The sequence below is a fragment of the Bombus terrestris genome, chromosome 15, assembly GCF_910591885.1.
Source record: "Bombus terrestris chromosome 15, iyBomTerr1.2, whole genome shotgun sequence".
Classification (NCBI taxonomy): Eukaryota; Metazoa; Arthropoda; class Insecta; order Hymenoptera; family Apidae; genus Bombus; species Bombus terrestris.
In genome coordinates, this window is record NC_063283.1 from 4,946,885 (window position 1) to 4,958,409 (window position 11,525).

Genomic DNA, 11,525 nt, shown 5'->3' on the forward strand with positions numbered 1-11,525 from the left:
TTTATGTTTTCTTTGACTGTTTTTAGGATCACTTCGATATGATCTAAAGAACAGAGATGCAGATATGGGAAATCCAAACCTTAATGTGTACCATAGCATCGACGAAATGGATGGGAAAAAGATCGAACATGTTTACGATGAAATTAAGCAAAATAACGACGAATCAGAATACGATCAGTTAGATAATCCAAGACCAGTTAGCGGTTACAAACAGTACAGTCGAATGCCAAATGGTTTCTGCTCGAAATCGTCGGACAGTGCAGGACCTAGTAGTTTGAAAGATAAGGATCCAGAACTTGGTGAAATGTAAATTTATCTTAGATCTCAGGCTGAATCATGTAGGTTTAAAATTTTAATATTATATGTCTTTGATGTAACTTAAAGAAGCAGATTTTGAATGATCACTTATCATTTTGAATGATTAGTCTGTTGATACCTTTAAAATTTTCACACGTTATTAATCTGAGTTTTAAGAAAATCTTCAGAAAATCTTAAAAAACCTCATAAAAACATAAGTATTTTCATTTAAAAAATACAAATGTATTTTGATTGCTCAGTATATGCATGTACATAGTTTTATAATAATGCTGCGAATAGTCAAATGGATATTTTATTTATAAAATCGTATATTCATAGTGATTGTTTATCCTGAACGTGTTAGGCTGTCTCTTTTCGTAATATGATGTTTATTGAAACTTATATGATAGAACATCTGATGCAATATTATTAATATGAATAACAATTTGAAATAAGTAACTGTGTCGTAAACAATCTTAAAAAAACTTATTTAATAGTAAATTCAGTGCCTTTTTATTGTTTATGATCGAAAAGATAATAATACAATCTAGATAGGAGTAGGACGTAACAAAATTGTACAAAAGAATTTGTGATATTTACAAGAGTTGTATCAAATTTATTACTTAAAGTATCAAATTTTACTAGAAGAAATAAAATGATAGTTGATTACTTTTGCATATGAGAATGCCTTGTAGTGCCTTGGAAGAGGCATGCATTACAAAATTTAATAATATAGTTTATTTTCTTTTATCTTTATATACAAAAAATGTTGGAATCTAGAGATGCAATAATGGAGTTAAAAATACCCAGTATGTCTAAGATATCTATCTTGTCTTGTAAAATTAGATCACTTATAATGTAAATTGGCAAACAAGGTACAAAATCGTTGTGTAAGTCTGTTTAAGCAATGAGAAGCCGATTTCACGATCTCAAAACATGCATATGATATACGTTCAAATGATCATTAATACTAAAAAATTTGCCTTTTTTTGTTTCTTTGCATTTTGTGAAGAGACATACCTACGCGGTATTTATATATGTTCACCACACGTGTAATGATAGAATGGTTCTTATTTTAAGGACAATTTATTTCGTATATGTGCAAGAATATATTTGTAAGTAATTTAGAAACAAACGTAGCATACTTGTTTTATGATTAGTATAGAGTATCATCATACATTAAGAAATGCATATTTTATTCGTCTATACGTATATGTTTATGTATACACATACATACACATATAAATATACACTCATACAAATAACAACAGAAATCTATTTAAAAAATCATTCATCAGGTATCGTCAAGTGGAATCGTATTTATATCTTTTATATTAGACAATATTCTATGCCTATTTTTTATTTTCTAAGAAATGTCTATTTTTACGATTTTATATATACACTATTTTTATTTTTAGATGAATTCAGAGAAAACAGATTGTTGTGATCAATATAAATACTTTTGTAAATATCGTTAAATTAGGATGTAACGTAAAATCAATAATTCCTAAATATATGTATATTAATTCCATAGAATATTATTTTAATTACGTCTCGTCTCTGCTTTCTCTGTTCATCATGCGAGATCTGTAACGAGTGGCTTTAATTAAGTTCAGAGTAGGCGACGAGATCCAGTAAAGTCCACCAAGAAATTGTAAAAGTGCCGCGAAACTCAAACAGAGATTTGTGTCTGTAATCAGAAGTTCATTTCTACATGATATGTTTTATTGATCACCCCTACATTTGTAACTTCTTTTACCAAAATAAAATTTTGTTACAAAAACTTACCGTGTATAAAATAAAAACCAAGAATGCATAAACCCACGATAGTTGAAAATATTTTGTAAATAGAACGAACCATTTCAGATCCAAGAACATCATACAATGCCAAGTCTTGACAACTTGATAAACTGCCAATACTGGCACCACCCAGGAAGGTAAAAATCATCATCCACAAGTAACTACTTGCATAAGTTAAACCTAGAAACATCTTTTTTTTCAGAACATAAATTCATTAAAACTTACTTTTCAATAATTACAAAAATATCTTACAGGAAGAAATTATTTACCTACTAAACTGATACCACAAAACCAAGATGCTATGCCAAAATATAGCCTTCTATTCTGATTTGTAAATGTCAATACTTTGTAACTAACAAGATTTGGTGGGAGGGTATTGAAACCAGCCATGATGGATAGAAACATCCAGAAATGGGAACTACTTGTATTTTCATAAGACAAAATGGGTAACAGAAGCCAGAAAAAGAGAGTAGATACTTTCATTCCAACCCAGCCAATTGTTGCAGCCCAAAATCGGAAGTTCTTCAGAATTTCAAATTGATGCTGCCATTTCTTATTCGAATGAATCACTGGATTTACAAATAAGTCCACATCTTCATCCAAATCTTCATAAGCATAAATATTGTTTCCTTCATTTAGTAATCCTCCTCCATGTGTATTTTCATCAGGTTGAACATATTCAAAATTTCCTACGTCATCTTGACCATCTGAATGTTGTGAATTCTCATGAGCATTAAAGGAGATTTTTATAGGAAGTTCAGTGTCTTCTTCAGTTGATAAGAGTAGACTGTAACAAAATAATTTCTTGTATATTAAATATTGAAAGCTTTATTTCTTATTAATTATTATTTAAGATATTCTGAACAAGAACCTATAAGGAGAAATTTGCTGTGGAGGAGGAAACCGAAAAGTCATTATTCCAAATGCAGTAGGCAATAAAACCATGGTTATCAGTTGTAAACCAGTTTTCAACTTAGCTTCATGCAATAACAGATTTGTGATACTCGGGATAAACAGAAGACCAAAAGAAACTCCAACATTTCTTAACATCAGAGCTATAAGGAGCTTCTTTCTGAAATACTTCCTCAAAACATAGTCACTCAATAGCATAATAAAACTGGCACCTATACCCATTACTGCACCAGCACTGGTGCTGGCCAAATAAGCGCCAACCCCGCCAGTTGCAAGATATCCGGATGCTATAATTCCAATCATCAGGAGAAGTACTCCTATTATGCCTACTAAACGGGGTATCGGCGCCATACTCACGATCATTCTTGTCCAAGGATCTAAAAAGGTTGAATGGATTAATAATAATTGTATGAAAATTACAAGTCACTAAACTGTTTATATACCCGCTAGATTCCAAAAGGCAATAAATAGTATAGGCGTCAAAATAATTTTTTCATTCCATAAATCAAAATCAGTAGATTTAGTTTCATGAATATATGCCAGAACTATTCCATACATTGCTAGTATACTTGGAACAGTCATCTGTAAAGATAATAATACAATTTTGATCGCAAAGTAAAGAACGAAAAGATCGAAGAGAAAAATGTATGAATCAATTTATTATACAGGGTGTTTAGAAAAAAGATTGACAACACAAAAGATTTTGTACTTACCTAATTTTTTAAAATGGTAATATTTACAAGTATTCATAATAAAACGATAGAGATTCATTTTAATCTTTTGAAAAATATCGACCGATACTACGGCTCTTAAGATGATCATGTTATAATATGTACCTGTAAATAGATTATTTAAACTTGATCGTTTTACGAACATCTTTAAGATTATTTTACGTTAAACAATATATTTAATATTGTGGGCATAAATTACTGAATGTGAATGTTCTAAATACCCTGTATAAGTAACACATAGTATCGAGAACTATTCAATTTAAAAAAAAACTGAGGAAATATATTGTTATAATCAGATTACTAGCCTGGACTAAAAATACTCCACAGAGAACAATCCATGCGTAACCACCGTCTGGAACTGTAGGACCCAGCTCTGGAAAAGACGTGAAGACTTCATCGAGACGAAGACGTTTAGCTGATGACATTATTTATCACATAAAAAACAAACAATTCAGTCAAACGGATACAGTTGAAATGCAAGAGTAATTTTGACGCATACTATGAACATTCAGGCGTTTCTGAAATATTATCTAATCTTGCTTAAGATGTCAATGGTCTGATAGCCAACGATAAGGAATAGCAAACCTAAGAATATTGTGTGTATGTATTTTTCATTGAAAGCATTCAATTGATCAATCCACAAGTAAGGGGAAATTTAATAAGGTCAGTGAATACACATTTAAATATAAATATATATAACATTTATTCGGTACTAGACATACTCGAGACAATAACAATATCAAAATTACATGTTCTTCGTTTATAATTATTAAGTTAATAAATTTAGCGTGTTAATGTCGTAACAAATAGCTTGTAAGAATATTCAGTGATGGTTCTATCCCTTTTTTTACTTCTAAATTAATCACCACATATTGCATTATAAATATTAATGCCTCATTACATTGTTAAACATACCTTATTATATTTTAAATTACTTATGACAAAAATGAAATTATGTACTTGTGTGTTATATAATAAAAAAGAATGGAACTTCTCGAGAGTTTAAAAATGATTGACAATTTTAACTAAAGAGCGAGTTTAATTAGCGTTAAATCTCTTCTTTGTTAGTTCTTAATCGAAGAACGTTTTCATTTCATTCATAAATCTTCTCGAGTATCACCAGTTGCTATCGAGGTGTATCGTACCCTTTTGTTCACCGAATCTAATATAGGCTCAATATTCTTTTGTAATTTCGTGCGCTGTAGATAAATTAAAGCGCACACCAGTCCTATTAACACCATACAGAGGAAAAAGAGCAGAACAATTGCACTGCGTGGAGTTGATGAGAACAATTTCGGCGTACAGTTCTTTGTTTCATGTATTTCATGATGTATTTCACCTATAAAAGTAAATTACATTTAATTTCATATCGTGTTTGGCAAAAAGATAATTTTTATCTAATACAAGTACCTTCAAAACATTTCAAATTGTCTTTATTACGAACGAACACTTTTGTCTTCCTCATCCACTTTATAAAGGGATTTAATTTGCACGAACACACAAATGGATTTCCAGTGAAATCTACAGCTATGCTTTGATTATGCTTGATAAGCGTGTCCATAGCGTGCAGATCATGATCGACCACTTTTGTGAACTTATTTCGTTGAAGATCCAAGAAACGTAATTTGTGGAGACAGGATATATTAAAATGCAAAGCGGTAAGTGCATTATCGCCGAGATAAAGGTCCAAAAGATTCGGGAGATCGCAGAATACATTACTGTCCCGAAATTCTGATATTTCATTTTGTTCCAAATGCAGCTTTATCAGTTGCGTTAAATTACTACAATAATTACAAAACATTATTAACAATTCATAAATTTGTCGATCAGGGAATTAAAATTAAAGAAACTGAAATTTATGAATCCGATACCTATTGACAAAAATATCATGCAGTGTCGCTGCAAGATCTCTTGGTGGACCATCCTCGAAGGCGTCAGTTAAATGGAGTTCCAAGAGGGAGACGAAATTAGAGAATACCCTGGGATGACTTCTTGCAGGATCCAACGATAATTCGTTGAAATCTAAAATAAGTCGCTCGACGTGTTGGACGTGATGGTATGCCTTCCCTCGAATTTCTCTTATTTTATTGTTAGACATATCTATCACTCTTAAGTGAGGTAAACTATCCAGTGTGCCGAATACGTTCCATGGAAGCTCTCCGAGATTGTTCCCGGTAAAAATAAGTACCTAAAAATAGCACAAATATATCAATTGGTTTACCAAATTTTATAACTAGACCGCGGATATTTATGCAAATTCATATCTTTATAAATATAATTAAAACAATGGGGCCTAGCTATAAATTGCCCTTTACACATTATGAAAAGTAATATACATTGGATATCTTTTATATTTTTGCACACTATATGGATTCTATGCATTAGTGCAGTTTTAAATTTAAATTTCTCATAAATACATAAAATTCGTAGTTTATTTACAACTAATACAAATATTAATTTTCAGAACAATGATTTTACTTGTGTATCGTTCGGCAAGTGCGATAACGGCGCCGCGTTATGAAATCCTGATTCAGTACAATTAACGACATACTGATGGTGATTCTCGTAGCATGTCCTCATGCAATAGCAACGATTTTCAAAAGATGGTCCACACTCCACTTTGGCGGTTTCTAACGTTTCCAACGAATGCCAATTAGGGTCGCAAACATTGGAAAAATCAGCGGTGGATGTGCATATTAAAAAAAATATTGCATAAAATTTCTTCATTATGCATCTAAAATGAATAAATAAATCATAACTTCAACATATCGATACCAATCTTATCTAATTGCAGTCTTACATACATATAGGTTCATTTATCAATACAATAAAAATTGTTAAACTAAAGACGTTATATCTTTTTCATCTATTATTCTTTTCAAACACTATAACTGTAGTCCATTTCATTTAATGTCTCAATATTTTGATACCTGTAATAAAAATTTTTATTTTAAATATTGCCGCGTAGAAGATATTTAAAATTGCATCTTCTGATTGGCCGAAGCAAAATGAATTTTAAATCTAACGCTACACTCGACCAGTAAGGTTAGTTTCTTGTGATCAAGCGTACGAGATATGTTTTGAATATTTTTACACGTAATAGTTCTACGTAGGCAAAAGTTGAATGTTATACTTTAATGAAACTTGTGCAAATGAGTAATTATGAAGGTCATGTAATGAGTGTTATGAAAAATGTTTTTGGCTACGAAAATTTTAAAAACAACATTCAAAGAAATGCCATTATTTCTATTTGCGAAGGTCAGTATTTTTTAATATAAAAATTTGTATTATGCATTAATTGCTAAGTTTATTAAGAACTGTATAGTTATTAAGAACTGAAAATATATTGCAAAGACATAAAAATACTGTTCCACTATAATTATTAATATTGCAAAATTTGATTTAAAAAAACAGATTAAAAAGTACAATATAAATTTGTAGGTACAAAATATGTATTTATATCAATGCCTCCTGGGTTTGGTAGATCTCTTTGCTATCAACTACCAGCACTTATACAAAAAAAAGTTGGAATTATTTTTTCTCCCAAATTATCTTCTATGAAGGTAACATTTCTGATACTTTAAAAAAGTTAATTGAATAAACTAGATTAATTAATTTTTCTAATATATACTAAATAATCAGGTATTTTCAGAAAGAAATAGATTTTTTAAGAAGCAAACACATTAATGTTGGTTTGCTATCTAGGAGCTCCAAAGAAAAAGAAAGGTATAATATTTTAAAAGATTTGACATCAATATCTCCAAAAATAGTATTATTATATGTAACTACTGAAATGAATACTTTAACCTATTTTAAGGTAAAGTATTTTAAAGCTTTAACTTTACAATATAAGATACCCTTAATTTTTTTAAAGCTTTCAATTAACTTAACAATTTATTAACAGAAACTTGTCATTTTATTACAAGAGCGTAACTTATTGTCTTATATTGTATTTAATGAAAGTCATTGTTTAAGTGAATGGGGATATGACTTTAAACCCGGTTACAAAGATATAAATGCATTTAATGAAAAACTGAAATTTGTTCCTAAAATTGCAGTAACTACAACTGTTACTGATAAGGTATTAAAGGAATAATTTGAATTATTTACAGCAAATATTTGGTTGTTCTTAATTAAATATTTTAACAGGTAACCGAAGATATTTGCACATTTTTAACGTTAGAAGACCCAAAAGTTTTTAAAATACCTATACAAGAAATTAATGTACACCTTGATGTGTGGTTTTTAGATTTACTTTCTGATCCCTTTGAACATCTTAAAACATTTATTGTAGGAGTACTTGGTCTTTTTAATTCATCTGCTCATAAGGTAAATCTATGTGCTCTTTTATGGGTCTATAAAATAAATATTTATCAAGATTATCTGTATTCAGATAGATGAAGGTTTTGGCATTATTTACTGTCGAGAAATACCTACTGCAGAGTTGTTACAAAATAAATTAAGTGCTCTAGGAATATCTACGCTTGTCTGTCACCATGGTAAGAAAATTGTGGATTAATTATTAATCTTTATATTTCTGAATCTCAGATTTCATGGTTACAATATATTTTAGGATTAAAAAAAAATATCCGACATATTATTGAAAGTGAATGGGTATCTGAGAAAATTCATGTTATCATTACAACATATGATTATGGATTTATACATAAGAAATCAATCAGGTTTACATATATCACAATAAAAGAAATGATATTTATTATTAATATATAATTCCAAATAATTTATAAAATATTTAATTAGGTGCATAGTTCATTGGACAATACCTGAAAATATTGCCAAGTATTATAGAGAATGTACACAGATACATTCAGAGAATGATTATACATATTGTAGAATATATTTTAGTATGAAAGAACATTCTTCTGTGAAACATGTTATTGAAAATCGCAAAATAATGAACGATGTAGAATATATTCGGAAACGATTAAGTGAATATGACAAATTTGTCTCTTACTGTCTTTCAATAATGTAAGGAGTTTAAATTCGTCTAAATATTTCTTTTCTACAATTTTACAAAATTAGATAATAAAATTTGGCCTAGGTGTCGGCATGTAGCTGTTAATCAATACTTCGGGCACATAATAGCATCTTGTAAAACGAATTGTGACGTTTGTAAAAACGAAGAAATAGTAAAGATCAGGGTACATAAGTTTATTGCATATTCAGAAAGCCTTGAAGGAATAAAATACAATATGTAAGTATCGTTAATACTCAATCTTCAAATCTTATAATAACTTACAAATAGCTTTCAATTCTTAGCTGCGATATTAATGAGGATGTGAAGAAACAGCAAACAATAGCCGAAAAGCGATCGGATACAGTTTCAAAATTTACGGAACAATCGGGTATAATTCCACAAGTTAAGGAAGAACCAAAAAATAGCTCAGAAATAAAACATAATTTATTAAAATCGTGCAGTAAAAAAATTACTGTGAATACGGATAATGATGTAGAGTGTATCAAGCAGTGGAATGATAAGTTTTCGCTAAACAAGAAAGAACGGTTATTAGCAGAAAAAATTTCTCTTAAAAAAATTCACCAGTTAGTAGAGAGCGGCATTAAAAGTAACGCAAAGAATACGGCGAAAACCGCGAAAGATAATTCACGTATGATACAGTTAAGTCAACACGCGATAGCGCAGTCTTTGCTGGATAAATACAAGTTAGACAGTACAGTGGTATCTTTGAAAATGATATCTTGTAACTCGCAAAATAATATTTATCAATCTACTAAACCAAAAATAATTGACATCAATCCCTGCAATAATAAACATAAAGATGAACAAAGGTGCAAGTCTAGTTCTTCGAAAGTTTTAAAGAACGATGACGAAATAAAGGTGTGTAAAGAAAAGGATCGTGTTTCAAAACAAAATTCTAGCGGGTCTAGCACTATTGAAGATAAACAGTTAGATAAAAATTTGAGGAAACGTTTCGCCAGCGCAGATACATGTCCTGAAGATTACAAATTGAAAAGAAGAAAATTAGAGCACGAAAATGAATCAACTACCGGGACAGGAATAAATAGGGATAGAGGAAATGCTTTTGATTCGTGTTTTGAATGGATCAAGGATGATTCAAATGAAAAGCCGACGCATGAACATGTAACGATAGAACGTGTGATGAATACATTTTCATTGGATAGACATTCAATAACGATAACAATGCGAAAGAAGTGAAGTTAGAGCGAACTAACGCGTACGCTTTGAAAAGTACTCGTTGCAATATTGTACATATTTGTACTATATTTATCAATGTATTTGTCAATCACGTAAGTTAATCAAAGGTGCAATTGTACTTCAAATAGGACACAAGTCATATATGTTACAGAATGGAATTATGTACATAGAATACAATTGTTAAAAATAAAATGATTAGTATTAATTATTTATTAGTATTTATGAGTATGTTAAATGGTAGTCACGATAAGAGATATATTGCAATAGTTATTATAATTATCATGTTATTACGTAAAAGTGTATCTATTTTCACGATAGGTAATGAAAATATTTTGTAACACTACTAAAATAATGGAAGAATATTAGAAGGAAGAATATTTGTAGGTTGATGATATCTCATGCAAGATAACTTTTATTTTATCACGATAGATCGAACTGTACCGCATCAAAGTTAGAAGCGAAGTAGGTCGTCGAGTCATACTCATAAAACGTCAAACATGCTTACCCACGCAACAGGTGATACTGAGTACAAAATATCGTCATGGTAAAACTTCTCTAGTTTTACGTTGTTAAATGTTTGTTTTACATATCTGTATCTACTTGTATTAGTAATTAAATTTCATTTTATTTTTATACTGATTATAATAATTAAGCTTCATTAATTAATTAAACTTCCAAATCACCCATTTTAATAAAAAAGTGAGTTATAATTTCTATATTATAATTTTAATTAATATCATTGAACAGAAGTTACCTACATATGATATAGTCACTTTCCTAATAAAAGACAAGAAAAAGAGGGAAAAAGAATTGTTAATTTCACTATTTCGCAAGTGCAGGAATTAACAATAAAATTCAGGGACAATGTCTCGCCGGTCCAAAAATAAACAATTATTTAAGCATCATTGGTACTCACCGCTCGAAGCAACAGGAGGTAGAGAAAGATGAGAAAGAGGTGGAGGAGGAGGGATGAGATCGTGATTCACCCGAGTTCACCGGTGAATTCGTTTCAGAAATCACTAAAGGAATCTCTTTGTTTTCATCTTTCCCTGGTCCCCTTTTTAAACTTGAACTTCACCTTAATGGTTTCAACAAAATTTCAAAGTTACGTTAACATTAACAAACTCTTTAATAAAAGAATATAAACAGTAAATGTATTAACAATTTAAACTGGATTGAAGTAGCAGGAAGTTCCGTTGGCTAGCAACGTGGAGAGACAACCTGTTGAAGGAACACGACACCGAAACGAGTCACTGGATGCTCGAAATATCATGGCAGGCTGGAACAAAATGGAAAAGAGGACTTCACCTCACTGCGCGACGGACAACATTACACTTAGAGGCGGTCCGGACGTAGCAGCCGCACCTGTGCTCCCTCCTTCCAACCCTTCCTATACTTTTTCTCACTTTCTCCTTGTACCTTCGTGTCCCTCCTTTTTTAACGAATGTCGAGCTCGTGCTTTTCTCTGGGCCGTTTTTTATCTTTCCTTTTTACCTTCTTTCCGGTCATTCGTCTTTTTTCATCTGAATGCGCGTTCTTTTTATAGAGCTTCGCTTTTCGACGACGATCAGGCTGGCCCAAATTTTAAC

General features: G+C 30.6%; 4 protein-coding genes across 8 annotated transcripts in view; 2 read left to right on the plus strand and 2 right to left on the minus strand.

Annotated features, from left to right (window-relative positions):
- Positions 1–2,121, plus strand: part of LOC100649004 (protein draper) — a 28,581-nt gene extending 26,460 nt beyond the window's left edge. For all 4 annotated transcript variants that reach the window (XM_012317400.3, XM_048412372.1, XM_048412373.1 and 1 more), the window contains one exon: positions 27–2,121. In XM_012317400.3, the coding sequence (XP_012172790.1) occupies positions 27–310 (284 nt within the window). In that variant the 3' untranslated portion in view covers positions 311–2,121. The remainder of the gene's footprint in view (positions 1–26) is intronic.
- On the minus strand, positions 406–4,274 carry LOC105666585. The gene is made up of 6 exons (XM_012317403.3): positions 4,046–4,274; positions 3,453–3,591; positions 2,969–3,386; positions 2,367–2,884; positions 2,086–2,277; positions 406–1,987 (listed from the first exon to the last, which is right to left on the minus strand). The coding sequence occupies exons 1-6, from the start codon at positions 4,163–4,165 to the stop codon at positions 1,845–1,847; spliced, it is 1,530 nt and encodes a 509-aa protein (XP_012172793.1). The 5' UTR covers positions 4,166–4,274; the 3' UTR covers positions 406–1,844.
- Positions 4,275–4,424: 150 nt separating this feature from the next.
- Positions 4,425–6,467, minus strand: LOC100649119 (phospholipase A2 inhibitor). Its single transcript, XM_020867065.2, has 4 exons — positions 6,219–6,467; positions 5,612–5,928; positions 5,151–5,521; positions 4,425–5,079 (listed from the first exon to the last, which is right to left on the minus strand). The coding sequence occupies exons 1-4, from the start codon at positions 6,465–6,467 to the stop codon at positions 4,838–4,840; spliced, it is 1,179 nt and encodes a 392-aa protein (XP_020722724.1). The 3' UTR covers positions 4,425–4,837.
- Positions 6,468–6,668: 201 nt separating this feature from the next.
- On the plus strand, positions 6,669–10,584 carry LOC100649236 (ATP-dependent DNA helicase Q5). Of its 2 annotated transcripts, none has more exons than XM_048412374.1 (10): positions 6,669–6,998; positions 7,182–7,303; positions 7,383–7,557; positions 7,645–7,821; positions 7,890–8,069; positions 8,134–8,239; positions 8,314–8,422; positions 8,502–8,729; positions 8,803–8,955; positions 9,021–10,584. In XM_048412374.1, exons 3-10 carry the CDS (start codon positions 7,534–7,536, stop codon positions 9,934–9,936), a joined length of 1,893 nt encoding a protein of 630 aa, XP_048268331.1. In that variant the 5' UTR covers positions 6,669–6,998; positions 7,182–7,303; positions 7,383–7,533; the 3' UTR covers positions 9,937–10,584. The 2 variants fall into 2 exon arrangements, with proteins under 2 accessions (XP_048268331.1, XP_012172786.2); XM_012317396.3 differs by having other exon boundaries at positions 7,393–7,557.
- The last annotated feature ends 941 nt before the right edge of the window (positions 10,585–11,525 follow it).

Excerpts from the sequence above, each read along its gene's own strand:
- LOC105666585 (XM_012317403.3), bottom strand. The coding sequence starts at position 4,165 with ATGTCATCAGCTAAACGTCTTCGTCTCGATGAAGTCTTCACGTCTTTT. Across the intron at positions 3,592-4,045 it reads GTGGAGTATTTTTAGTCCAG|ATGACTGTTCCAAGTATACT; the intron begins GCTAGTAATCTG and ends TTATCTTTACAG. Across the intron at positions 2,885-2,968 it reads CAGCAAATTTCTCCTTATAG|TCTACTCTTATCAACTGAAG; the intron begins GTTCTTGTTCAG and ends ATTTTGTTACAG.
- LOC100649119 (XM_020867065.2), bottom strand. The coding sequence starts at position 6,467 with ATGAAGAAATTTTATGCAATATTTTTTTTAATATGCACATCCACCGCT. Across the intron at positions 5,929-6,218 it reads ACTTGCCGAACGATACACAA|GTACTTATTTTTACCGGGAA; the intron begins GTAAAATCATTG and ends TGCTATTTTTAG. Across the intron at positions 5,080-5,150 it reads CAATTTGAAATGTTTTGAAG|GTGAAATACATCATGAAATA; the intron begins GTACTTGTATTA and ends TTACTTTTATAG.
- LOC100649236 (XM_012317396.3), top strand. The coding sequence starts at position 6,878 with ATGAAACTTGTGCAAATGAGTAATTATGAAGGTCATGTAATGAGTGTT. Across the intron at positions 8,070-8,133 it reads TTAATTCATCTGCTCATAAG|ATAGATGAAGGTTTTGGCAT; the intron begins GTAAATCTATGT and ends ATCTGTATTCAG. Across the intron at positions 8,423-8,501 it reads ATACATAAGAAATCAATCAG|GTGCATAGTTCATTGGACAA; the intron begins GTTTACATATAT and ends ATATTTAATTAG.